The 24,143-nt window shown below is 42.4% G+C and overlaps 2 protein-coding genes and 1 long non-coding RNA gene across 3 annotated transcripts in view; 2 read left to right on the top strand and 1 right to left on the bottom strand.

Annotated features, from left to right (window-relative positions):
- Positions 1-17,982, bottom strand: part of LOC138976947 (zinc finger CCHC domain-containing protein 8-like) — a 22,363-nt gene extending 4,381 nt beyond the window's left edge. The window contains exons 1-9 of the mRNA XM_070349840.1: positions 17,612-17,982; positions 15,499-15,541; positions 8,068-8,130; positions 7,589-7,685; positions 6,932-7,012; positions 5,330-5,433; positions 4,465-4,533; positions 3,237-3,365; positions 1,455-1,526 (exon numbers count right to left, since the gene is read on the bottom strand). Of these exons, the coding sequence (XP_070205941.1) occupies positions 1,455-1,526; positions 3,237-3,365; positions 4,465-4,533; positions 5,330-5,433; positions 6,932-7,012; positions 7,589-7,685; positions 8,068-8,130; positions 15,499-15,541; positions 17,612-17,969 (1,016 nt within the window). The 5' untranslated portion in view covers positions 17,970-17,982. The remainder of the gene's footprint in view (positions 1-1,454; positions 1,527-3,236; positions 3,366-4,464; positions 4,534-5,329; positions 5,434-6,931; positions 7,013-7,588; positions 7,686-8,067; positions 8,131-15,498; positions 15,542-17,611) is intronic.
- The window catches only part of LOC138976510 (uncharacterized), a 445,777-nt gene that overhangs the window by 301,941 nt on the left and 119,693 nt on the right, over positions 1-24,143 (top strand). The gene's annotated exons all lie outside the window — the stretch shown is intronic.
- The window catches only part of LOC138976443 (uncharacterized), a 6,766-nt gene continuing 974 nt past the window's right edge, over positions 18,352-24,143 (top strand). The window contains exons 1-4 of the mRNA XM_070349298.1: positions 18,352-18,514; positions 20,885-21,011; positions 21,351-21,475; positions 21,766-24,143. The exon at positions 21,766-24,143 is cut by the window's right edge and continues 974 nt beyond it. Of these exons, the coding sequence (XP_070205399.1) occupies positions 18,362-18,514; positions 20,885-21,011; positions 21,351-21,475; positions 21,766-24,111 (2,751 nt within the window). The 5' untranslated portion in view covers positions 18,352-18,361 and the 3' untranslated portion in view covers positions 24,112-24,143. The remainder of the gene's footprint in view (positions 18,515-20,884; positions 21,012-21,350; positions 21,476-21,765) is intronic.

Raw genomic sequence — 24,143 nt, 5'->3', positions numbered from 1 at the left:
GTTCGAATCTCGGCCGCCTGGTGGGTTAAGTGTGGAGATTTTTCTGATCTCCCAGGTCAACTTATGTGCAGACCTGCTAGTGACTTATCCCCCTTCGTGTGTACGCGCAAGCACAAGACCAAGTGCGCACGAAAAAGATCCTGTAATCCATGTCAGAGTTCGGTGGGTTATAGAAACACGAAAATACCCAGCATGCTTCCTCCGAAAGCGGCGTATGGCTGCCTAAATGGCGGGGTAAAAACAGTCATACACGTAAAATTCCACTCGTGCAAAAACACGAGTGTACGTGGGAGTTTCAGCCCACGAACGCAGAAGAAGAAGAAGATACACTCATCTCACACAGACCTGCCAACCCTTGTGAAACCCCAAGTGTAGCAATTTAAATTTCTTTGGAATTTTCAGCATGGCAAATGGTGTTTGAGTGTGGCATTATCTCAAATTTATTCGCACATCCACATTAAGGCTTTTTCGCGCAAGAATATACACATTTTCTAAAAATTTATTTGGAAAAAAGAAAGATAATTGCCAACAGAGAGTGTCTGCAGTGCCACTTTACAGTGTGGACGATGTTTTATCAAACACATTCTGACCACTACATGGAATGAGAATCCGAAACGAGTACCAGGACTCACAAGAAAGAGCAAATTGTTGCATGCTTGCAATTATTTGTTCGTGTGCAGCTTCTTCTTCTTCCTGGCGTTCGCAGAGGTTACACAATCAGTCCAGCACTGGTGATAAATGTTGTCGTTTTCTCCAACTCCTGTCGACTGCCGTATAGTTTGGTCTGCAAGGGAGTTGGTGACGGCCACACTTCTTTTCGTTCCTCATCTAGTAAGGGACATCGCTGTAAGATGTGTTCCGCTGTTTGGTCCTCTTGACCGCAGGCACAGGTTGGTGATGGCGCCAGCTTGAACTTTCGGTTCATGTGAGCATTGAGCCTGTTGTGGCCAGTACGCAGCCTGATGAGGTTGACTTGCTGCTCTCTGGACATTGTGTGGTAGTCATCTCTGTTTGTCCTTGGCCTCATCAATGCCTTGATGATTGTCTTCTGCTCACTAAAGCTGACACTGTTTTCAGGTTGGTCTTCCACGGCTCCTTCTTTTGCCAGCTCATCTGCCCTTTCATTTCCTGGTATCCCACAGTGTGCTGGTATCCACTGGAGGACAACTCTTCTGGTTTGTCTGACCATCTGTAATGCTTTGGCCAGCTGTGGGAGTTTGTCGTTCTCTAGGGCCTGAAGGACGTTCGTGTGCAGCAATTCCAAGCTTGGCGTAACAGCGTAGCAATTTGCCTTTAAACGTAGCATGCTACACTGAAAGCGTAGCAGTTGGCAGCTCTACTCACACGGGGCTAAATCAGGTTTTTGCCCAAAACAGAGAGATACGGGGCAGAAGGGGCAAAACGGAGAATAAAACTGTAAAAAGTCACAAGTTTACTACTTGCGGTTGACTGACCTGATAATCCCAGCCTCAAACTTGACCTTGGCAGGGTCCAGTTCCGGGTCCTCGTGGTAGCGGTTGGGGTTGCTGTCATCAACAGATCAATAATACCGTAAATAATCAACCTCACAGTGACACATACATAACGTTTCCAACTGTTCTACTCAAACACTTCATCTCACATTTGACACAAACACTTCAATCTTCATCTCACATTTAACACAAACACTTCATCTCACATTTCACACAAACACTGCATCTCACATTTCACACAAACACTGCATCTCAGATTTGACACAAACACTTCATCTCACATTTGACACAAACACTGCATCTCACATTTCACACAAACACTGCATCTCACATTTCACACAAACACTTCATCTCACATTTTACACAAACACTTCATCTCACATTACACAAAAACACTGCATCTCACATTTCACACAAACACTGCACCTCACATTTCTTTAACAAGAATGATCACCGCACAATGGACTTTTCGCAAACACGAATACAGACCCATACACCCAATGTATCACCAAAGGATGGTAGAATATAATCATGATTGCCGCTAGTCCTTGCTGAGCTACCTACACTTGCTAAATAAATTAGCACAATAATGAGAAATGTTTGCTTGTTTGTTTGTTCGTTCATGGGCTGAAACTCCCACGGCTTTTACGTGTATGACCGTTTTTACCCCGCCATTTAGGCAGCCATACGCCGCTTTCGGAGGAAGCATGCTGGGTATTTTCGTGTTTCTATAACCCACTGAACTCTGACATGGATTACAGGATCTTTTTCGTGCGCACTTGGTCTTGTGCTTGCGTGTACACACGGGGGGTGTTCGGACACCGAGGCGAGTCTGCACACAAAGTTGACTCTGAGAAATAAATCTCTCGCCGAACGTGGGGACGAACTCACGCTGACAGCGGCCAACTGGATACAAATCCAGCGCGCTACCGACTGAGCTACATCCCCGTCCAATGAGAAATGTTAAAAACACGGAACAGATGATACACTGGACCCCCCCCCTCCCTTCAAAAATCTGAGAAAATCAGGTCTGAAAAAGAAGGAAATCTTAAAATGGGGGTAAATTTACAGAGGTTTTGGACAGACAATCTGAGAAATCAGGGTCTGAAAAAGAAGGAAATCTTAAAATGGGGGTAAATTTACAGAGGTTATGGACAGACAATCTGAGAAATCAGGGTCTGAAAAAGAAGGAAATCTTAAAATGGGGGTAAATTTACAGAGGTTATGGACAGACAATCTGAGAAATCAGGTCTGAAAAAGAAGGAAATCTTAAAATGGGGGTAAATTTACAGAGGTTATGGACAGACAATCTGAGAAATCAGGGTCTTGAAAGGGGGGGGGTTCCACTGTAATCAATCTTCTTCTTCTTCAGCGTTCCAGAATGTTCTGGTTACGTGTGAGCTCGTTTGCCCATTTGGGTTCCCCAAACTATACTCTGAGAGCATAGTCAGCTTCACTCCGCTTTCGTTGAGTAGGCATGCTGGATATTTTCGTGTTTCCATAACCCACCGAACTCCGACGTGGATTACAGGATCTTTTCCGTGCGCACTTGGTCTTGTGCTTGCGTGTACACACGAAGGGGGTTAAGTCACTAGCAGGTCTGCACATAAGTTGACCTGGGAGATCGGAAAAATCTCCACTCTTAACCCACCAGGCGGCAGCGACCGGGATTCGAACTCACGACCTCCCGATTAGGAGGCCGACGTCTTACCAGCACGCCACCGCGCCCGTCTCTGTATCAATCAAAATACAGTCTCTCCTTACCTGGGTTTGGAGTTGGCACTCCTGTCCTGTTGCTCGCGACGCTTGATGCGGATACGGTTTTGGTCTTTGGGCAACGTGCACTCGTTCAGTCGATGCTCACCTCCACAGTTAAAGCAGCTGTTCTTCTGTCTGAGAAAAATGAAACATCATCTCAGCAAGACCTTCATGCACTTTCTTATAGGTTTTGAAACGAAGCTTCAGTTTTGACACCCTCACTTAAAATCGAGGATCATTTTAGTGAAACTGAAATGTTCAAAATTGAGCTGGAGATTGCGGAGCAAACAGTACATGTATCTTGCATTGACCCCCTACCGCCCTAGTTGAAAGTTCTAACCATGTGCGGTAGACTTTTTTCACGACCAATGACTCAGTTTTACTTTGAAGCTTCAGTGGTCATGAGTATCAGGTTTAGGTAAACCCATCCCTCACGCTCTCCTTGGGTATAAACAAATGGTTTGATGTTGGCTGCTGAACATGTGCAAAACCCAAATTTTCGTGAATTATAACCACAAATGCACATGCATACATGTATATTGCTATTTCATATGTTACGTGGATTTCCATTGGTCAATTTGGCAAAACTGAGCTCAGTGCAAAAGTGATATCGACGACATTTCCGTCGATATCAGTTTTGATATCGACGACCTCTTTATTGCTTCCCCACTTCAAAAACAAAAACACCTAAATTTAAAAACAAACAAATATATATGAAAATGTAATGATTCCAGAATTTAGTTGAGCAAGTGACTAAAGACTTTTTGAAAGAAAAAACATTTTGAAATACTGAAAAGTACAAGAAAAGAGTGAACAAAAAGAAATAATAATCAGAGGGAGGGATATGGAACAGCCAAAACTGAGACAAATACTTTTGTAATTTCTTTACAGTAAGTACAAAATGTCCAGAGAATTAGCAATATATCTAACATTGACTGACTGTGTGATGATATCTTCTGCTATTGGTCTGTTTCGACAGTGATATCAAAATCTCGACCTCCGGTCTCGATTTTGATATCACTGTCTCAACAGACCATAGCAGAAGATATCATCACACAGTCCGTCAATATTGGGTAATGTTAGCTATGCTAAACACCACTTCAGAGTCTTCGCAGCTCTCGCAAGATATCTGTCCCAAATGCTCTCTGTTTCGCTTTGAATGTCATGAGAGCTTGGAAATAGAATGACAGAAGTAGTATATTCAATGTCGCAGAAAAAGTCAACATGTACTTACCTTCCAGGTTTGGATGGCGGTGCTATGGTTTCATCAGGTGGGAAAATTTCATCAAACACTTGAAAGTATCTACGTCATAGTTAAGGAATTAACAACAAAATTAAAATTAAAAACCTTTTGTTGAAAAAAAAAACCCGCACGAAAGAACACTAACAGTAAAACATCAGACAACTCCTCCTTCACGTTCTGACACCCATACACAATTTTTAACAAATTTAAAGAAAGGACCCAAATTTGTTTGATAGGAGACTGAAGTCCATGTCACTACCATATGGGGTCATGTTCAGGACATAGGTCTTTTCCAAGCAACTGGTGACATGAATCCCTGCGCCTTGAATATGTGCGCGATATAAATTGCATAAAAATAAAAATAAAATAAAATAAAAATAAATCCCTGCGCTTAGAACTGTACCCACGGAATACGCGCCATATAAGCCTCCTATTGATTGATTGATTGATTGATGAGGGTTGGACATGGATACCATCTCTGAGTCTGCACATAAAGTTGACCTCTGTCTGTCCAGGCCTGGATTCAAACGACAAACCCAGGGATCCAAGGATCACAAGTCCAGGGCTTTACCAACTGAGCTGCCAGACCCCCCCCCCCCCCCCCCCCCCCCCCCCCCACCCCCTCCCCTCCCCCTGAAAAGTATGTTACTCTTACAGATACAGTGAAACCACCGCTTCAGGACCCTCGACTTAGCCCGATTTTCATACAGTTTCTCTTCATCGTGTCAATGAAATTGCCTGCGTTTTAAGACTCAGATTATCCAGTTTTTGTTTGTTTTTCCAAAAAAAATTTTCAGCTTTAAAAGCAGAATGACCAGTGTATGTTGTGAAAAGTGACTATGAAGGGAAAGGAAACTTTGGGGGCTCCCCACGGCTGATCTCTGTTGGTTCATCAGCGTCGTGCGGGCAGCCGCGGGAATCAACCATGAAGCCATGGTGAAACTGAGCACAGCCAGTGATCTGAAAATAAACAATGAATGTCGTTACTATTCATAAAGTAAAAATAATATGTGCAGTAAGTAGAGTAAACCGGCACGGTTGGCCTAGTGGTAAGGCGTCCGCCCAGTGAGCGGGAGGTCGTGGGTTCGAACCCCGGCCGGGTCATACCTAAGACTTTAAAATTGGCAATCTAGTGGCTGCTCCGCCTGGCGTCTGGCATTATGGGGTTAGTGCTAGGACTGGTTGGTCCGGTGTCAGAATAATGTGACTGGGTGAGACATGAAGCCTGTGCTGCGACTTCTGTCTTCTGTGTGGTGCACGTTAAATGTCAAAGCAGCACCGCCCTGATATCACCGTGATCGGGAGGTCGTGGGTTCGAACCCCGGCCGGGTCATACCTAAGACTTTAAAATTGGCAATCTAGTGGCTGCTCCGCCTGGCGTCTGGCATTATGGGGTTAGTGCTAGGACTGGTTGGTCCGGTGTCAGAATAATGTGACTGGGTGAGACATGAAGCCTGTGCTGCGACTTCTGTCTTGTGTGTGGCGCACGTTATATGTCAAAGCAGCACTGCCCTGATATGGCCCTTCGTGGTCGGCTGGGCGTTAAGCAAAAAAAAAGAAAGAAAAAAAAAAAAAAAAAAAAGTAGAGTAAGCAGAAAAAGAAGAAAAAAAACTTTGTGCAAAGGCATTTATCTCCCTTGCCCCTTATCTGGCAGATCAAACCGTCAATATATATATGAATGTCAAAAATAACTCTGTCGGGTTTGTATGGGTTGTGAAAGAGTAAATGCCCTTGCTTTTTATTCGGACAAACATTAGACGGGCCAACCACTAGCGAGGATTGTGTCGGAAACACGTGGACTGGAGCATGTGTAAAGTTATTTTTGTTAGAAGAAAAGCAAGGGTATTCACTCTTTCACATCCTATACAAACCCAACAGAATTATTTCCAAAAATTGTCTACTATTCATTTTATTTTCAGTTTGTCAAGATGAGAGAAAAACAAGAGGCGAAGCCTTCAAGGCTCACGTAAGAAATCGACAAACAGTAACACAAACTCAATCACTCCGTCACACATACACACACACACAGTAAGCATAGGTGACACTGTGCAAGAAAGCGAGACACTAGATCTAGATCTGTTTGTCTGCAAGCCTACTTTAGGACACGACTGCCAACTAGTCTCGGCCCGCTCAAAATAGCAAGGACCGGGACTTTCAGTAATTCCTTCGCGTGACGTATAACCCTCTTACGCCATAATGTGACATCTTCAAATGTTAAAGTTTCTACCACAGACATACATACATACATACATACGCATGCACGCACAGACAGACAAAAGTTAGCATCGCATAGGCTACACTTACGTGAGCCAACAAGTATTGTTATGCATTTCATAAGTTACGAGATGAGTCAAATTGTCACGGACACAAACTTACAGTTTCACACAGATAGTGTGTGCACACACCCCTTCTCCCCACCCACCATCACAGAAAACCATGACAAAAAAGTATACAAACCTCATGCAGCTGCAACATGCGATTGTTCCGTTTCTCTGGCGGCAGTGTATCATTAATGTCCATGCATGATGGCACCGAGATCTGTTGTAAGGAAACAAAACAAAAAACAGATTTCACTTTCAGCATAACTGTTAACCGGTTTAGGCCAAAAAAAAAAATAGTCTGTTTACGGTAACTCGACCGACCCTATCTTTTTCGCGCGACCCTAGACTTTTTTTTGGCATTTGGAAAAAAAAAAAAAAAAAAAAAAAAAAAATCCCGACCAACCGACCCTATTTTTTTGGCCTTTGTTACCGTAAACAGACCTTTTTTTTTTTTGGCCTTACCAATGTGAAGCAGAACTGACAAGACTTATGTAGGAGCAAACGAGAAGAAGAAGACCAGACTTCTGTCAAAATAAAATAAAATTGCTAGAAAATATGATCGATGCAACATACACACAACACAGACACAGGCACTCAAACGTAAACTAAAAGAAAAAATTACTTTCACTCACAGCTTTTACAAGTAAGAAGGAAATAGACAATGGGAAGCGAGCAGCTACAAAACTAAACTTGGAAGTAAAAAAAGGCAGAAACTCGACCCCTCCCCCCACACACTCTTACTTCCAGAGACCAAAGAAAATGCACAAAGTGAAGATAAGAGTAGATGACCTACCCTTCCAGTGAATTCCGCGGCAACCTTTGTGAAGTCTTTCTTGTCAGAATGTTCCGTCAGGCTGACGATGAACTGTTCAATCCGACTCCGATATTTCCTAGGAAAAGCAAGCAAAAAACATAACAAAAGAAGCAGAAAAACCATATCGTTGTGTATGTGTGAGATGGAGGGGAAGGAACAAGGATGGTGGATTCAGGATGTGGGGTGTCATTGTACAGTTGACTGGACTGGGTGGCCGAGTGGTAACGCACTTGTGCTCTGAAGCGAGAGGTTGCGAGTTCGACCCTGAGCGATAGCGTGGTCCGATGATTATCAGAATGTATGTGACTATGGAAAGGTAAATGACACAGAAAAAAAGTCTAACACTTTTTAGGATGGTCGTTATGGGCATGTGGCCGTTATCAAGAGGTGGTTGTCAAGGCAGGTTAAACTGTACAAGCAAACAATATTGTGTACAGATCGGTCAGTATGGAACTTACTTGGCAAACTTGTTGTTGTGGAACACCACCTGTACCCCAGGACTCTGCTCGTCAGTCACACACCTGTTGACAAGGTAAGGAGAAGAGTAGGAACAGGAAAACCTTGTGACCAAACAAAATGAGCCAGAACCTCCCCCCCCCCAGTAAAAAAAGGCACAACAAAAATGTTGCCAACAAGAAGGGTGACACTGAGAGAGCATGATAACCATGAACAGTGGAACCCCTTTTAAGACAACATTCTTTTTAACCCCTTCACTGCCACAGTATAACAGCATTATCCGAACGGTCTATGGGAAAGAACTGTGTATAGAACCCCTACAAGTACTTGGACAGTGTGGTTACCTCCCATTTCGTTTTCAGAAATGTCTTGAAATGTTGTTGACACAAATCCCACGTATGAGATACGGTTATGGGCGTAGGGCAAACCGAAAATGACCACGTATTACATACGGGGTGGGCAGTGAAGGGGTTAAAACCCTGTTTTCCTGGACTGTCTGATAAAAACCTCTGTACATGTCCCCCGATTGTGAGACTCCCTCCTTTTAAAGATCGGATTTTCTCAGATTTGTGTAGGTCCTAAAAGAGAGGTTCCACTGTGTCCACTTGTATAATTTGTTCATCAGAACTAATCTGTTTCCCAGTGTGCTAGTCCTAAGCCTATCACAACAATGGGACTGGGTGGCCGAGTGGTAACGCACTTGCGCTCGGAAGCGAGAGGTTGCGTGTTCAGGCCGCAATTTTCTCCCCCCTTTCCTAACCTAGGTGGTGGGTTCAAGTGCTAGTCTTTCGGATGAGACGAAAAACCGAGGTCCCTTCGTGTACACTACATTGGGGTGTGCACGTTAAAGATCCCACGATTGACAAAAGGGTCTTTCCTGGCAAAATTGTATAGGCATAGATAAAAATGTCCATCAAATACCCGTGGGACTTGGAATAAAGTAAAAAATTCCATGTCACACGGCATTAAGTCTCAGGAAACATGAATACACGCATGCAGGGGGAAAATAAATAAATATGGGTAGCGCCGTATGTATGGCAGCTCGCTTTCCCCGGGGAGAAAGCAGCCCGAATTTCCATGAGGGTAACCTCACTGGACTGTAAATCTTATCCAATCGAATCGAATCGAATCCAATCCAATTTCTACCCAAGACTTACAAAAACCCTGCTTGCAAATAAGAGTTATTTTCGTTTCATCATGAGGCATTTTGTTTTAAGAAAATCTGCACTGTGTTACAAGTATTTACAAATATTGAGCATACATACTGTGGTGTTTCCAAAATAAAGATTTGTTTGTTTGTTTGCTTAACGCCCAGTCCACCACGAAGGGTGATATCAGGGCGGTGCTGCTTTGACATTTAACGTGCGCCACACACAAGACAGAAGTCGCAGCACAGGCTTCATGTCTCACCCAGTCACATTATTCTGACACCGGACCAACCAGTCCTAGCACTAACCCCATAATGCCAGACGCCAGGCGGAGCAGCCACTAGATTGCCAATTTTAAAGTCTTAGGTATGACCCGGCCGGGGTTCGAACCCACGACCTCCCGCTCACTGGGCGGACGCCTTACCACAAGACCACTGTGTTGCGGTCAAAATATGATGTTGTTAGCTCAATTCTGTGGAAACATACCTGGTACTTTACTTCAGTGCACAGAAGGCGACAGTGACGTCTATAAATTTACATGTAATTGTACCCAGACACATATTTTTGTGCTAGAGTATATTTATCTAAGAGCCGGAATTTTTAATTTTGTCCAGCGTAGCTTAATTGATCTTATCCTGGTTGCTCTTTTAACTCATTGTCTCCCAGGTACGGATAATATATATATCCCAACAGTGCAAATGACACAAGGAAGACATACAGGGTGACACAAAAAAACCAGATCCCACCAAAAGTTTAATATTTTCTGAAATAATCAGCCGATTCTTTTATTTTTTCAGGTGAGCCAAGCTGAAATGATGTTCTAACAGCCCACCAAGTTTGAGCTTCAAGATGTCATGGACAACGGAGCATAAGACATTTATAGTCGAGGCCTATTTTCGCCGGCGAACAGATTTGCTCGGGCTGCGCACAACAGACTCTCTGACTGAATCAATATTCCTCGGTGTCCTTGCTGATTTAGGTCGACCAGAGTGGGATCCCCTGTTAGGGTTTTTACTATTGAGGTTATTGACAGTCCCATGGTCTCTGAACTTATCCCTCCATCCATAGATAACTGATTTAACAGGAAAGTCTCTACGTCCAAACTGTCTTTTGAATTCCAGTTGAGCAGCGTGGATAGAATTCGACCGAAAATAGGCCTCGACTATAAATGTCTTATGCTCCGTTGTCCATGACATCTTGAAGCTCAAACTTGGTGGGCTGTTAGAACATCATTTCAGCTTGGCTCACCTGAAAAAATAAAAGAATCGGCTGATTATTTCAGAAAATATTAAACTTTTGGTGGGATCTGTTTTTTTTGTGTCACCCTGTACATGTATTTGCCCTACATCACAGCCCTGAAAGTCCAACAAATGGTGTACTCGCCTTTGGGTGGTGATTCTAAAAATTTACTAGCCAGAGAGCAAACTGTGCTAGCCAAACCAACAAGTTGTTTCACTTTCAGCAGCTTTACTCGAACACTTCTACTCGCCAGTTACATGTTTCTACTGGCCATGGCGACTAAAATACTGGCCACTTTCAGGCCTGCATCACAACCTAATCTATCTACTTCTGAGTTGAAGAGTTTGTTTCCAAAATGAAACTAATTAATGGAACGTACGTGAATGTGAGGGTGATTAGTGTCTCAACAAAAGAATGAGCAAGGCAAAGGAAAGGATAAAGTCTTCATGTAACTTGTAAGTCACAGTCTTGTTTTCATCATCGTCGCTGGTGAATTAAAATCTTTCATTCCTTGTGGAGAAGATGACTTGTATGAATCATGCTTGTGAAGAAAACCTGATGTATGAAGTCTTCTTGTCTTCAGCGGCAAGTTCCAGTTTCTTCAGTTAGCCCATGCAAAAAGTGAAGAAACAGGTCTCATCCACTGGTGCCAAAAAGAGACTTCATCTTCTGCATACATTGTCCAAGTCTTGTTGAGTCTGCGCTTCCCCGTCTATCCAAAAGAAAAAGGGTGGGCTTGGATGAACAGCTAAACATGAAATGCTCCCCTCTGGCTTCACAGCAGACATTCCCAGGAAAGATAAATCCATGTTCTTTGGCAGATGATTTCCCAGTTTTTTCTTCTTCTTGTCGTTTGCTGTTAGATCGTCAGTCCGGACTGCAGGGTGAAACGTGCTGTCCTCTCCAAGTCCTCTCTCGGGCCGTATAGCTTCTTTTGTAGCGCTGTCTCCTCTGGCCAGATGGTGTCCCTCAGTTTCAATTTGCTGTCTCTCGTTCCTTGGTCATCCACTTCATTTTCATCCCTGTCGAAACTACGAGAAGTTGCTGGCCTGAGTTGTCCTGAGGTTACAACTGCAGATTCCAATCCAAATATTCTTCAAGTTGTTTCCCTTCCTATTGCATTCTTCAGGAGGAGATAACCATGAAACAGCTGGCGTGAAGAACACAGTGTGGAATTATTATGTAAATGTGTGTAACAGAACACTTGTATTGTACATGATAAAATCCCTCAAGAACGTTGGAAACAAACTCTTCACATCTGAGCGACTTACAGTTACACACACCGTTCTCTCTGCAACTACATGGCTGCCAACCTTATGACTATGAAATTCCTGTGGGGGTCTGGGGGCCAAAGATTTTTGCAAATGAAGGTGCAAAAAAAAAAATAATTCTGGTATGTTAATTGTCATGCTCAAAATTGCCATTCATTGGTAAAAAAAACCTTCACTTAAGCCTTTGGTTTTTGATATTTTGTTGTTGTTTTCGGTGGCATTTTTAGAATTAGAAGGCCAATTCCGGAAATAAGCACAACTTATTTTCCGTACATGCGCTGCGCACATCGACTTGGCTGGTCTCAGTTCCGGCTGGAAAGTCTTTTCACCGGTTTCGTCCCCCCAAAACGGGGCTGCTTTCACAAATTATTTTAGATTTTTTTCTCTCCCGAAAATCGAACAAATTTCAGGATTTCGTGATGGATTTCAAACATCGGGAGATTCCCGAAAAAAATCGGGAGGGTTGGCAGCTATGTATCTAGCTTTGATTGAAAGCATCATATGTGTACGTAAAATAGATGTATTAATAACTCAGACAGAAACAAACATGACTACTCAATTACACATTTGTTTGAATCTGATCAAGAGTGAGAGAGCAAACGTACACAAGCTGAGTCAATACCTGTGTGTCAGCCATCAGGGCAAGCAAGCAAAGAATGGCCCAGATGACACACAACCCCAAGACTCTCACTTTGAGCCCAGCAAGCGCAGGTCATCTGCAACCAGCTGTGAGAATCAATGTTAAACCAACAGTTGCACAGTTTTAATGCCTTAAAAGACTCAAAGTAAAACATATTCGTTAAAGGCTCTCGTTCTAAAGTTCTGACAGAAATGTTCCCTGAAGGTTTCGGAGCAAACTAGGTGAACGTTCTCTTTTGACTGTTCCAGGGCATGCTAGAAGACAGGTGTGCAAAAGTCAACGTGCATAGCCATAGTGAAATTCATGCACAACATGGTAGTGCAACTTTGAAAACTAACTTTGTCACGTCATCCTTTTCTTTGCAGTTATCTTCTTCCAGAATCTTCTTCGCAAGAAGGCCTTGGTAGTGTCGTAGTTATCATTGAAGTGACTCAAAGCAAATCTTTATCTTTAATATATTATATAGATCTAAAAAATAATAATTATAATAATTTGGTGGTGACTAATGCCATATTCTCTTTAAGTTAAACTTTACGAGATTATACTCGGATAAAAAAAAATCAAATCCAATCAGCATGATCATAGTCTGGACTGCAGTGCATGCGGTGAACTCTTATTCAAGTAAAGAGGTGCATCGGAACTTTGGTAGGTCTTGCTTCTTGAATTGTCCAAGGTCCTCTTCTTCATGAATTTCAGTGTCTTCAGACATGTATCCAACAGAAGATTGCCAAGCATCACAGAACTTGGCTATGGAGCTTGTTTGTAACATTTAAAAAGGAGAAATGAGGAAGCATCTTTCATCTGCCGGATGTCGCCATTACATATAAAAATGACATTTATAATGCTGTGTGGCTCCAAAGGCCCTTCTCTGTTCGAGGCCTTCTTTGATACTTTAGTTGTCTCCCATTAATTGTATGCTTGAGGTTGCATTGTTGCCCTTGTTTCTGAATCCTTCCTTCTCCATGAGGCATCACCACAGCACATCTACTTGCGCAGAAATCCTTCATTTGTTGAAACCGATGAATCTTCAGTATCTGCTTGAGTGCTTCAGCGCTTCATCAGTTCATGTTACTCTTTTTCCTCCTCAATTACTGAATGAATCAATACTCTCAGTCTCAATTACTGAATGAATCAATACTCTCAGTCTCAATTACTGAATGAATCAATACTCTCAGTCTCAAACAGTTGACCATACTGTATGTTTACATCTCTTCTTTTTGAAACCACATTCATCTGCCTTTTCTTTCAGGATCAGATAGTCAAGTAAATTGTTTCCATTCTTCTCAATAACTACAGTGGTACCTCCCTTTACGACCCCTCTCTTTAAGTTTTACGGGTCCCTCAATATTACATGGGTGGAACCTGGAAAATTCCAAAAACCGGCAAAAGTTGGGGTCCAGCTTTTTTCGTATTTAAAATGCCAAAAATACCCTCTCCTGGAACAAAAACATCGGCAGCCGATGAAACCAAAAACCGGCTGCCGGCATGTAGCCGGCAGAGTTGCACCCATGATATTACGACCGACTTTTCTCTGACGGATTTTTTTCTCCTTTGTTTTAGTAGTTCTCACCTCCATATTACGTCCCGCTCTCTGATACGACATACGACCGTCCATACTTGGACTTATAACGACTTTTCCCAAAATTATCACAGGTTTGGTTTACTCTAAGTTACATTTCCAGTCTAGTGAGTAAGCGATACGAACACAAACACGTGCTGAAATCATGTCCATGTACAACATCACTTCGGCACGCAAACGGCTGAAGCCAATGGTTTTTTGTTTCTATTTCAGGTCATTACTTTATTTTGAATAGATAAAGGTCATTCAAACGTTATGACAATAATCCGAACATCGAACGAAAACCGAAGGTTGTGGTGACGTCATGACATTTTGTGATGTATGTATGCAAAGCGCGTGTAAACATTTTTCAGTCTAGCTAACAATGGCGGCCGACGAACATGGTTTTGAAATCTGGAACTGTTCTTGGTTTTCCCCGATCCGTGACCGAATGACGCGATATACAACCACGCGTTTGTTTGAATCAATAAATTCTCATTAGAATCCCGTCAGTGAAGTTTGAAGGTGAGTAGTGTAGTGTCTTAAATTACTCAACTCTGTGGACAGTCCGTAGTGCAGTTATGTCCCTTGAATGAGCAAGTCGAGTTTCATCGTAAAAACTGACGCTTTTGGCTACAATTTTACATCAGTTTCAACACACTGCCCTGGTTCTTTACGTCTGCACAGGCTTAGGCCAACAACAAAAAATAGTCTGTTTACGGTAACCCGATTGACCTTATTTTTTTCGCGCGACCCTTGACTTTTTTTTGGCATTTGGGGGAAAAAAAAAAAAAAAAATCCCGACCTACCGACCCTATTTTTTGGGCCTATGTTACTGTAAACAGACCTTTTTTTTGGTTTTTTTTTTGTGGCCTTATACATTTTGTTCCTTGCATTTGGAACACTTTTCTGCCTAAATGGCGGGGTAAAAAACGGTCATACACGTAAAATTCCACTCGTGCAAAAAACACGAGTGTACGTGGGAGTTTCAGCCCACAAACGAAGAAGAAGAAGAAGAAGGAACACTTTTCTTTGTTTTTAACCAAATCTTTGCTGGGTATCGTATGACTATGATAAGTAGCTGGTATCGACATCGATGTGCATGCTTTGGAACCGCATGCTTTCGTTCGACCTCAGTTTGTTTATTTCAAACCTTAACCCAGGAGTAGTTACGGGGCTTGATTAAACAAGAAAGAAAACTGTGTGGGTAATCAATTGAATAGAAAACAGGTCACCATAATCGTTTAAGGAAAGAATAACATCACTTTGTGGGCGGCATCAATCAAAACGCCCATGTCATTCCGGATCATTGACGGACCCAGACATAACCAATCCTCCATGTTATGACCCCTCCATATAACAACCGGATTTCTGTTATATTTTCAAAGTCGTTAGACAGAGGTACCACTGTAGTGACTTAGCAGTTTTATATCATATCAGTTTCCATGAAAAATTTAATTCATTCATCCGTAAGAATTTAGTTAATAAAGTACAAAGTATACATTTTATGTGTTAATAAGAACACTAGTTTATATTTCATTAAGACATTATGCTCTGTAACATTTTGTGCCACTCACCTTGCAGAATCAACAAGCCTGGCAATTTGACGGTACTTGTTTTCTAATATAGAGTCAAGGACAATCATGAATCAATCAAATTATCAATGAAGCATAAATTGACATGTCATTGTCAACACAGAAAACTGTCACACCAAATTTTTAAAGTATCATTACAAGCAACCAAGTCAGAAACGCACACAGGACAAACACAAGCATACCTGATCTGAATCTAATACAATTGTTGCAGCCAGGGTTTGCTGTTGTTTTTTTAACACCAACACTGACACACCATGCAGCATTCAGGGATTAGCCTGGGAGAAAAAGGCAATGGGACATTTGTCCCCCTCAACCTGGGTGGCCGAGTGGTAACGCACTTGCGCTCGGAATCGAGAGGTTGCGTGTTCGACCCTGGGTCGGGCCGCTATTTTCTCCCCCCTTTCCTAACCTAGATGGTGGGTTCAAGTGCTAGTCTTTCGGATGAGACGAAAAACCGAGGTCCCTTCGTGTACACTATATTGGGGTGTGCACGTTAAAGATCCCACGATTGACAAAAGGGTCTTTCCTGGCAAAATTGTATAGGCATAGATAAAAATGTCCATCAAATACCCGTGCGACTTGGAATAAAGGCCGCGAAAGGTGAACATTCGCCTAACAGGCTTGAGGTTTGCTGGTCGATGTGAATGCGTGATATATTGTGTAAAAAATTCCATCTCACACGGCATAAAGCGCTTTGAACTTCGGATAAGGCGCTATATAAATAAAGAGAATAAAAAAATTTAAAAAAACAAATTCCGATGGGATATAGCCGAAGGCAAGAAGTGCCAAAGAGGTCTGTACACGTTTTGAACAAAGATCATGCAAAAGGGTGCAATATGGTGCCATCTGAGAATTAGCTGCTATATCATGTTATTTGTGTGTGTGTGTGTGTGTGTGTGTGTGTGTGTGTGTGTGTGTGTGTGTGTGTGTGTGTGTGTGTGTGTGTGTGTTTAATCCGATGTAAAGTGTACATTTGGTGTTGCAGTGGTACGTAATCTCAATGCGCCCTCTGACGCACTGAAGGGAATTGTGATGGGACATTTTCAGATTTAATGCGCCAATGGTGCAGGGCGCACTAGTAAATGAAACCCTGCAGCATTGGTGCATAAAATATGAAAATGGACCATTAGAATTCTCTTCAGTAAGTTAAAGAGCATATCAAAATAAAATACCATTGTACCACCCATGTCTCAGATATATATAGCACACAGTCGAACACACCGTGTGCTAATATGATACAATGGCATCAGCAAAATCTAAGCTGAAATGGCATCCGATTCAGATTGCACCGGTCAGTTACTTTCCTTGAACTAAGAACAAAATCCTTATGCCCCGTGACACCCCTGACCTACTTGGTGCTTTGGCCTTTTTCTGTAAGTTGATCCCATCCCAAATAGGTTGAGGGGGTCATAATCTCAAGTGACCCATTATTACTGTGATATACTGATCTTTTACTCCCATGCTGAACCCTGTTCAGCTGCCTTACTCAGTATGAGAAACCAGCAAGCTGGCTTTACATTCCGTGTGCATTAACGCCATTAGGTAAAATCACCTTGCGCATTACATTTACAAGGCTATGCAAATTATAGCTCACTTTCATACTTGGGGCTTGGGGATTAATCATCTAAACACGCCAGTAAATACAGCACCCTATACTCACGTGACATGTATGTGACTATCCCCCAAATTCGATTTATTCGAAAACGCACCGAGCAGTGCTGCTGATCGAACTTTGGACCTTGTATCCCCGCCCCCCCCCCTGGATTCTTGTTTGTGATGATAAATGGTATTTTGACTTTGAAATTAGCTTCAACGCAAACTAGTTCTGTTCTTATTCAAGGGACGTAACCGCTCGGTGCGTTTTCTAATAAATCGAATTTCGGGTAAAATCGATCGAATTACATCACAAATCTGCTTCAGTTGCAAGATCTTGCCATGATTTCTTCCCTCAAGATAATTGTACTGCTAAAAATTGGCGGAGAAACAGCCAGTCTGAAGTTAATTTTACAAGTCACGTGATTATAGGGTGCTGTATTTACTGGCGTGTATCATTTAATGATGCCGTGTCTCAAGACTAAACGGAACGTAAGGATACTCTGAAACTGCTCTTGATAACTTGTTGTCTGTGGGCCTTTGTTTGCTTCCTGTTCCCTTGGTTCGGGTTCTTCTGTCATCTGTTGATCACCTGCACTGTTATCGGGCTCCGGAGATTTTTGGTGTCCGTTGTTCTCAGCAGCCGCAGGGTCATTTTTTGTCTCGGTGCCGGTTTCGATTTCACTCCTATCCTCGTCGTCTGATGCTTCAGAACCCGACTCAGCGGCCTCGAAAACAATTCGGGACCGATTCTCGGTACCCGAGTCATCTTGATCATAGTGTATGAATATATTTTGTGTGTTCCTGTCCCTTTCAAACTCCGAGAAAAGGCTATCGTCTCCAAAGATATCGTCCGCCATTTTCACAGGAAGCAGAATGGTCGGCTTGTTGTGTATGGACAGCAGCAAAAAGGAAAGAGCGGGTTAAGCTTATCGATTGTAAAATGAGAATATTCATTTGCACTGTCCAGAGAAAAATACATTTCTGTTTAAAAAAATAACTACTTGACATACCTCTCTTTATAACAAAAATTAATGAGAATACATAATAACTTTTGACCAGAACCTTTCTTTATTATCACAGCTCTTTCTAAAATTTGTTTCTACTTACAGTTGTAACGCTTTGTGTGCGTACATTATTGATGTCTTATAGTTGCAATATTTAGTTAACAAAAGACGACAAGCTTTCCTAAGAATATATGTTTTGATATCGTTCTGTAAATAGACTTTAAAAGATCTGCACTAAAAGCAAGATGGCTGACAATAAGTTCAAGCGAAACCAAAAGCTTCAGCCTCAGAGTATGGTTGCGGTAAAACTGCATGCCGTAACAATAGCAGACATACAACTACGATTCTGTTTGCTGGATGGAGACAGTAATTTTATTGTCATCAATGACGTGCAAAAAGTGAGCATTCACATAACCGTTCTACCACTTTTTCATTGTGGTGTAGGCCCTAAAATGCTAAATAGGATACTGTTGCAGGGATGGATGTTGTTACAAATTCACACCTATAGGACAAATGTCATGAGCTCTTCAGAATCAATAGCACATTTGACCGCTTTCAGAACTTGCAATAGGACATCATAATTTTGTGCAAAACACTGTTCATCGAATTTTCTGCTGTGCCGACACCATCAAAACTTCTCTTTCCGTGGTTGTGTCAGTTTCAGCGGCGACACACTGAAGCTGTCATTGGCACTGTCATTTTCAAGAATGACGCTCGCCGTGTTTTAACCTGTTTTTGACCCAAACGTAGCACTGGATGCCGTTGAAAAGCCAAAGGTCTTCAGCTTTTGTTGATCTTTGGCAGGCCTTAGGCCCAAAAAAAAATAGGTGTGGTTAAGGTAACATAGCCAAATAAAATAGGGTAGGAAGGTAGGCAATCACTTTTTTTTTTTAACTTTTTTTTCTAATGTGTACAAATAAACCTACTCGACAGGGAAATAAGTGTGCGACTCGAGCGCTGTCGCTTTCATTGCGTTTTCTGCACTCGTTTTTTAGTTGTTACATTTAGTCAAGTTTTGACTAAATGTTTTAACGTAGAGGGGGGAATCGAGACGAGGGTGTGGTGTATGTGTGTGTGTGCGTGTGTGTGTGTAGAGCGATTGAGAGTAAACTACTGGACCGATCTTTATGAAATTTGACATGAGAGTTCCTGGGTATGACATCCCCGGACGTTTTTTTCATTTTTTCGATAAATGTCTGATGACGTCATATCCGGCTTTTTGTAAAAGTTGAGGCGGCACTGTCACACCCTCATTTTTCAATCAAATTGATTGAAATTTTGGCCAAGCAATCTTCGACGAAGGCCGGACTTCGGTATTGCATTTCAGCTTGGTGGCTTAAAAATTAATTAATGACTTTGGTCATTAAAAATCTGAAAATTGTAATTAAAATTATTTTTTTATAAAACGATCCAAATTTACGTTCATCTTATTCTTCATCATTTTCTGATTCCAAAAACATATAAATATGTTATATTCGGATTAAAAGCAAGGTCTGAAAATTAAAAATATAAAAATTATTATCAAAATCAAATTTCCGAAATCGATTTAAAAACACTTTCATCTTATTCCTTGTCGGTTCCTGATTCCAAAAACATATAGATATGATATGTTTGGATTAAAAACACGCTCAGAAAGTTAAAACGAAGAGAGGTACAGAAAAGCGTGCTATCCTTCTCAGCGCAACTACTACCCCGCTCTTCTTGTCAATTTCACTGCCTTTGCCATGAGCGGTGGACTGACGATGCTACGAGTATACGGTCTTGCTGAAAAATTGCATTGCGTTCAGTTTCATTCTGTGAGTTCGACAGCTTGACTAAATGTATTTTCGCCTTACGCGACTTGTTTTTTTTGACAAATGTACCGTAATAAAAAGTTATAGGGTCGGCCCGTAAAAATAGGGTAGGTCGGGTTACCGTAACCACACCTATTTTTTTTTAGGCCTTAGTTTTATTTTGGTGGCATAATTCAATGTGCTTTGTCAAAATGTCTCAAACTGAAACCAAAAGCAGATGCAAGACTTATAGTCAGTTGGAGTAGTCTCCCGTACTCCTAACTTTAGTGTGCTGCAGACGGGTGTATTCAAACGGCTCATATCGCAAACGGTTCGGAATTTCCGAAAACGCAAGATCAGCACTACACAACTTCAGTGCACCTGTACCCGAGAGTGCTCGGTCGCTTTTTGAAAATGTGTATCTTGAACGGAAAATATTGAATATCACGAATCGAGTTCTTATCGGACAATGACAGAGCTCAGTTAAAAATGATAGGACATGTGACCGCCATGCGGCTATGTGAATCGGACATTTGAGCCTTTCAATCGGACTATGTCCGATGTCCGACGCGTAACGACATCCTGTGTGCCTGTGTGTGTGTGTCTTTTCCTTCTTCTTTTTCTTTTCTTCTTTTTTTTTGCAAGCAACCATCCATATCATTTACATTTTTTTTTGGTTGCTAAGGTTAAGTTGCTGCTTAAAGTTTGAAGGCTTAGGCCAAAAAAAAAAATAGGTCTGTTTACGGTAACCCGACCGACCCTATTTTTTTCGCGCGACCCTAGACTTTTTTTTGGTATTTGGGGGGAAAAAAAAAATCTTGTTTTTTTTTTGCAAAATAACGTAAAAATATGGTTTTTTGGAGGGAAAAAAAAAAAAATCCCGACCTACCGACCCTATTTTTTTGGCCTATGTTACCGTAAACAGACCTTTTTTATTTTTGGTCTTATGCATAAATGTATGTATGTGAATTCAGACATTCAATTTTTTTTTCTCAGGGTGATTGTCAGCCGCTTTTTCTTGGATGTGATGTATTGACTGGCACGTCAGACTGGGCGAAGAACAATGGCAGGGTCCATGCCAGATTTGCCAGAGGAGGACTTGCAACTAAACTGATATTTTCAGGTATGTATACAGGCACATTCCTCTGGTTTTGGGAGAGGGAAATTTGCAGGGTCCGTCAGTCCTTTCAAGTGCTGTACCTCATACAGTGATCTCACTGGATGCTTTATTGAGGGTTACATTCTATGACGTCATTATTTGCATTATCTTCTTGTCGTTCACTGTTAGATCGTCAGTCCGGACTGCAGGGCGAAACGTGCTGTCCTATTTGCATTATGACAACGTCTGCTCGAACTTTGTTTTTCGCTTTCAACGTCAGAGGCTTTACTTGGGAAGAGTGGGTCAAGAAGAGACGTCTTTGTTTGTGTAACCAGTGTCGTTTGTCTTAAAATGTTACAACAGGTTGTCGCATTGAGGGACTTCGCAAAGGGGATGAGGCTTATTTCTACAACGTCCATGGATTGTTCAAGGTGGCCTTTGAGTACCAGTCTGTCAGCTTTCAACGCCATTGCTTGCACTATCTCACAGTGAGTGTGGTTTTCATGCTTAATAGTACTTAACTTACACTAGTTTTCCTTTTTCATTATCAGGTACTGAAATAAAGTCTTGAGTGTGTGCATGATTGCATGCGAGTTTGCTTGCGTGCATGCACCTGTGTGTGTGTGCGTGCGTGCGTGCGTGGGTGCGTGCGTGTGTGCATGCATGTGTTTGCTTTCTGTTTGTCTGTCTGTGTATACATGTCTGTCTGTCTGACTCCCTATTTACCTCTCTGTCAGAGAGTGCAGTGCATTCTAAATCTGTTTCTCTGTGCTTTCAGAACATTTGGATGAGAACGTGCAGCGGAGACACGCCACCAGTGCTGGATGTCGCTTACCAAGTTTCCAAGCAAAACCTGATCTTCACCAGCCTTGCTTCACCACAAGTGCATGCTAGTGCAGAACTGGAAAGCACGCCTGTTCCTTGTTCTGAGGAAACAGATAACTTTGAAGATGATGATCTCCAAATACAATCTCAGTTATCCTCGCAAGTTCTGCCGCAGTCTTCTTCTTCTTCAACACGGGGCGATGCTTTGTTGACAACACAGCAGCCGGAAACAAATACAGACCCATGTCAGTCATCAGCTCTTGTTTCACCGAAGTCATCTTGCTCAGCACAGACCAATGTTTCATTGATAAGTGAACAGCAGAATGATTCGTTGTCCTTGGAGTTGGACTTTGTGTGTGGCCCGTGCATGCACAGAGCAAAAGTCTTGAAGAAACGACAGGCTGTTTTAGCCCTGGCTTATCCAGCACAAAAAGTGTTAAAATTGACAAAGTCTGCAAAGAGAAGAATGAAAAGAAGGAGGTTGAATAAAAGGACAGGTGTAGAAGATGCTGGGGACACAACGAGGAGACAAGAATGTCCACATGAAGTAACAAATGTTCGTAAAAATGGGAGTTTGGATAGAAGGCTGAGTGCAGAACGACAAAGTGCTGACGACACAGGCACACCAGAGTGTTCACAAACAGATAAAAGGATGGGTGTAGAGCATGCGGATGACACACAGAGACTTTTTATAGAAGTAGAATGTTCAAATAAAAGAACGGATGTTGGAAAGAAATGGAGTTTGGATAAAACGATTGGTGTCAAGTATGTGGAGGAAACAAAGCGACCAGCATGTCGAAATAAAACCCCAGACGTTCAAAGGAACCGGAGTTTGGAGATAAGCATGGTTATAGAAGGTGAAGGTGACACAAGCAGACTAGAGGGCCAGCAAGAGAAAGCCCTGACGCTCCCAGACCCATGCCAGTCGTCCGACGGACAGATGTCGACATGTTCAACACAGACGGAGGATTCTTTGATGACTCGCCAACAAGGTGATCGTGTGCAGTACAAGTGCAAGTCTTGCAATCACAAAGTGAAAGTCTTCAAAAGACACCATGCTCTTTTTCCATACAACCAAGTGGCCTCGAAACCCTTCGAACAGATGAGGTCTGCTAGTGCTAATAACAAAATGAGTGTGATTGTAAACGACACGCTCGATAACATAAGACATGTTGATGATGCAGCTGATCCAAGCCAGCATGATAGTCAGTTCACAGAAAAAAATGGTCTTTCTCTACCTACCTCACGCATGACAGGACTGGTATCCGAAAGAAAACAAAGAGAAACGGATTCGCAAGCTGTTCTGAGTGTCTCAACAAAGGGAGGCAATCAAGTCAATACCTTATTAAACAAGCAGATGGTAGAAGCCTGTTGTGTCGCAAGAGACTTGGCAGCAGAGGAAATGACAACCGAGCCTTCTGTTGGTAAAAATAGGCAAGAACTAAAAACGATAGCAGGTTCCGCTCTTAGTGCAGAAACCTCTACCACGTCCACTGTACAGCATTTGGATCAAGCCGGTATGACGCAGGAAGACCAAATTGATTCAGATTCTGTCGCTGATGAAGTCGCTGTGGACCTGGACTGTTACATCCCAAAGTGGATCGAGGAAGCAAACATCGTCAAAGATTTGCTGTCTCAGGTACGTAGCATTGGTACCCTTCAAACCTGCCCAACAAGAGTTGACAACAGCAGTACTAATTCTGTACATGACTGTGAAACCTACCTAGCGCTGAAGAATCAGTGGGATTTCGTGCTTGCCGTTTTGGATTTGCTGACATGCTGCTTAGAACACGTCAAGTCTTCTTCTGTGTCCTTTCTGACAGAAGTTTTGCTCATGTTGTGCTCTTCCGTCGAGAACAGCGCGAGTTATCATCCAGCGCTGGACAAATGGCCGGAACACACCCCTCTAAAACTGTCCGTGATGACTGCATTCAGTGAATGGCTAGGCAAGGAGTTCCATCGTTTCGAGCCGGCCATTTCACAGCGTGTAACACACTTCAAGGAAAAGCACATCAGTAACATCAGTGAGCTCCCTTGTGCCACGGAGGTCATCGGTCAACTCTTCCCTCGCTGCATGGTGGTCTTAGCCAGTTCCTGGATCGGCCTGACGGACCTCCAGACTGCCGAGTCAGCAGAAAAGGACCACAGTTACGGGGGTCGGAGGGGTGCTGTGTCTCTCGCTCCGCAAAACAATAGCAACTTGTACCCTGTGATACAGCTGGTTTTGGAACTGCTGAACAATTCTCTGGTCAGTGGAATGGCTCACGTTGTATACTGTAAACTTAGACATGCATCGTGAGTTTGTGGACAGGATTCTACGGGTTAAAAAAA

This window comes from Littorina saxatilis, linkage group LG9 (genome assembly GCF_037325665.1).
Source record: "Littorina saxatilis isolate snail1 linkage group LG9, US_GU_Lsax_2.0, whole genome shotgun sequence".
NCBI lineage: Eukaryota > Metazoa > Mollusca > Gastropoda > Littorinimorpha > Littorinidae > Littorina > Littorina saxatilis.
This window is presented reverse-complemented; position numbering and strand designations above follow the sequence as displayed.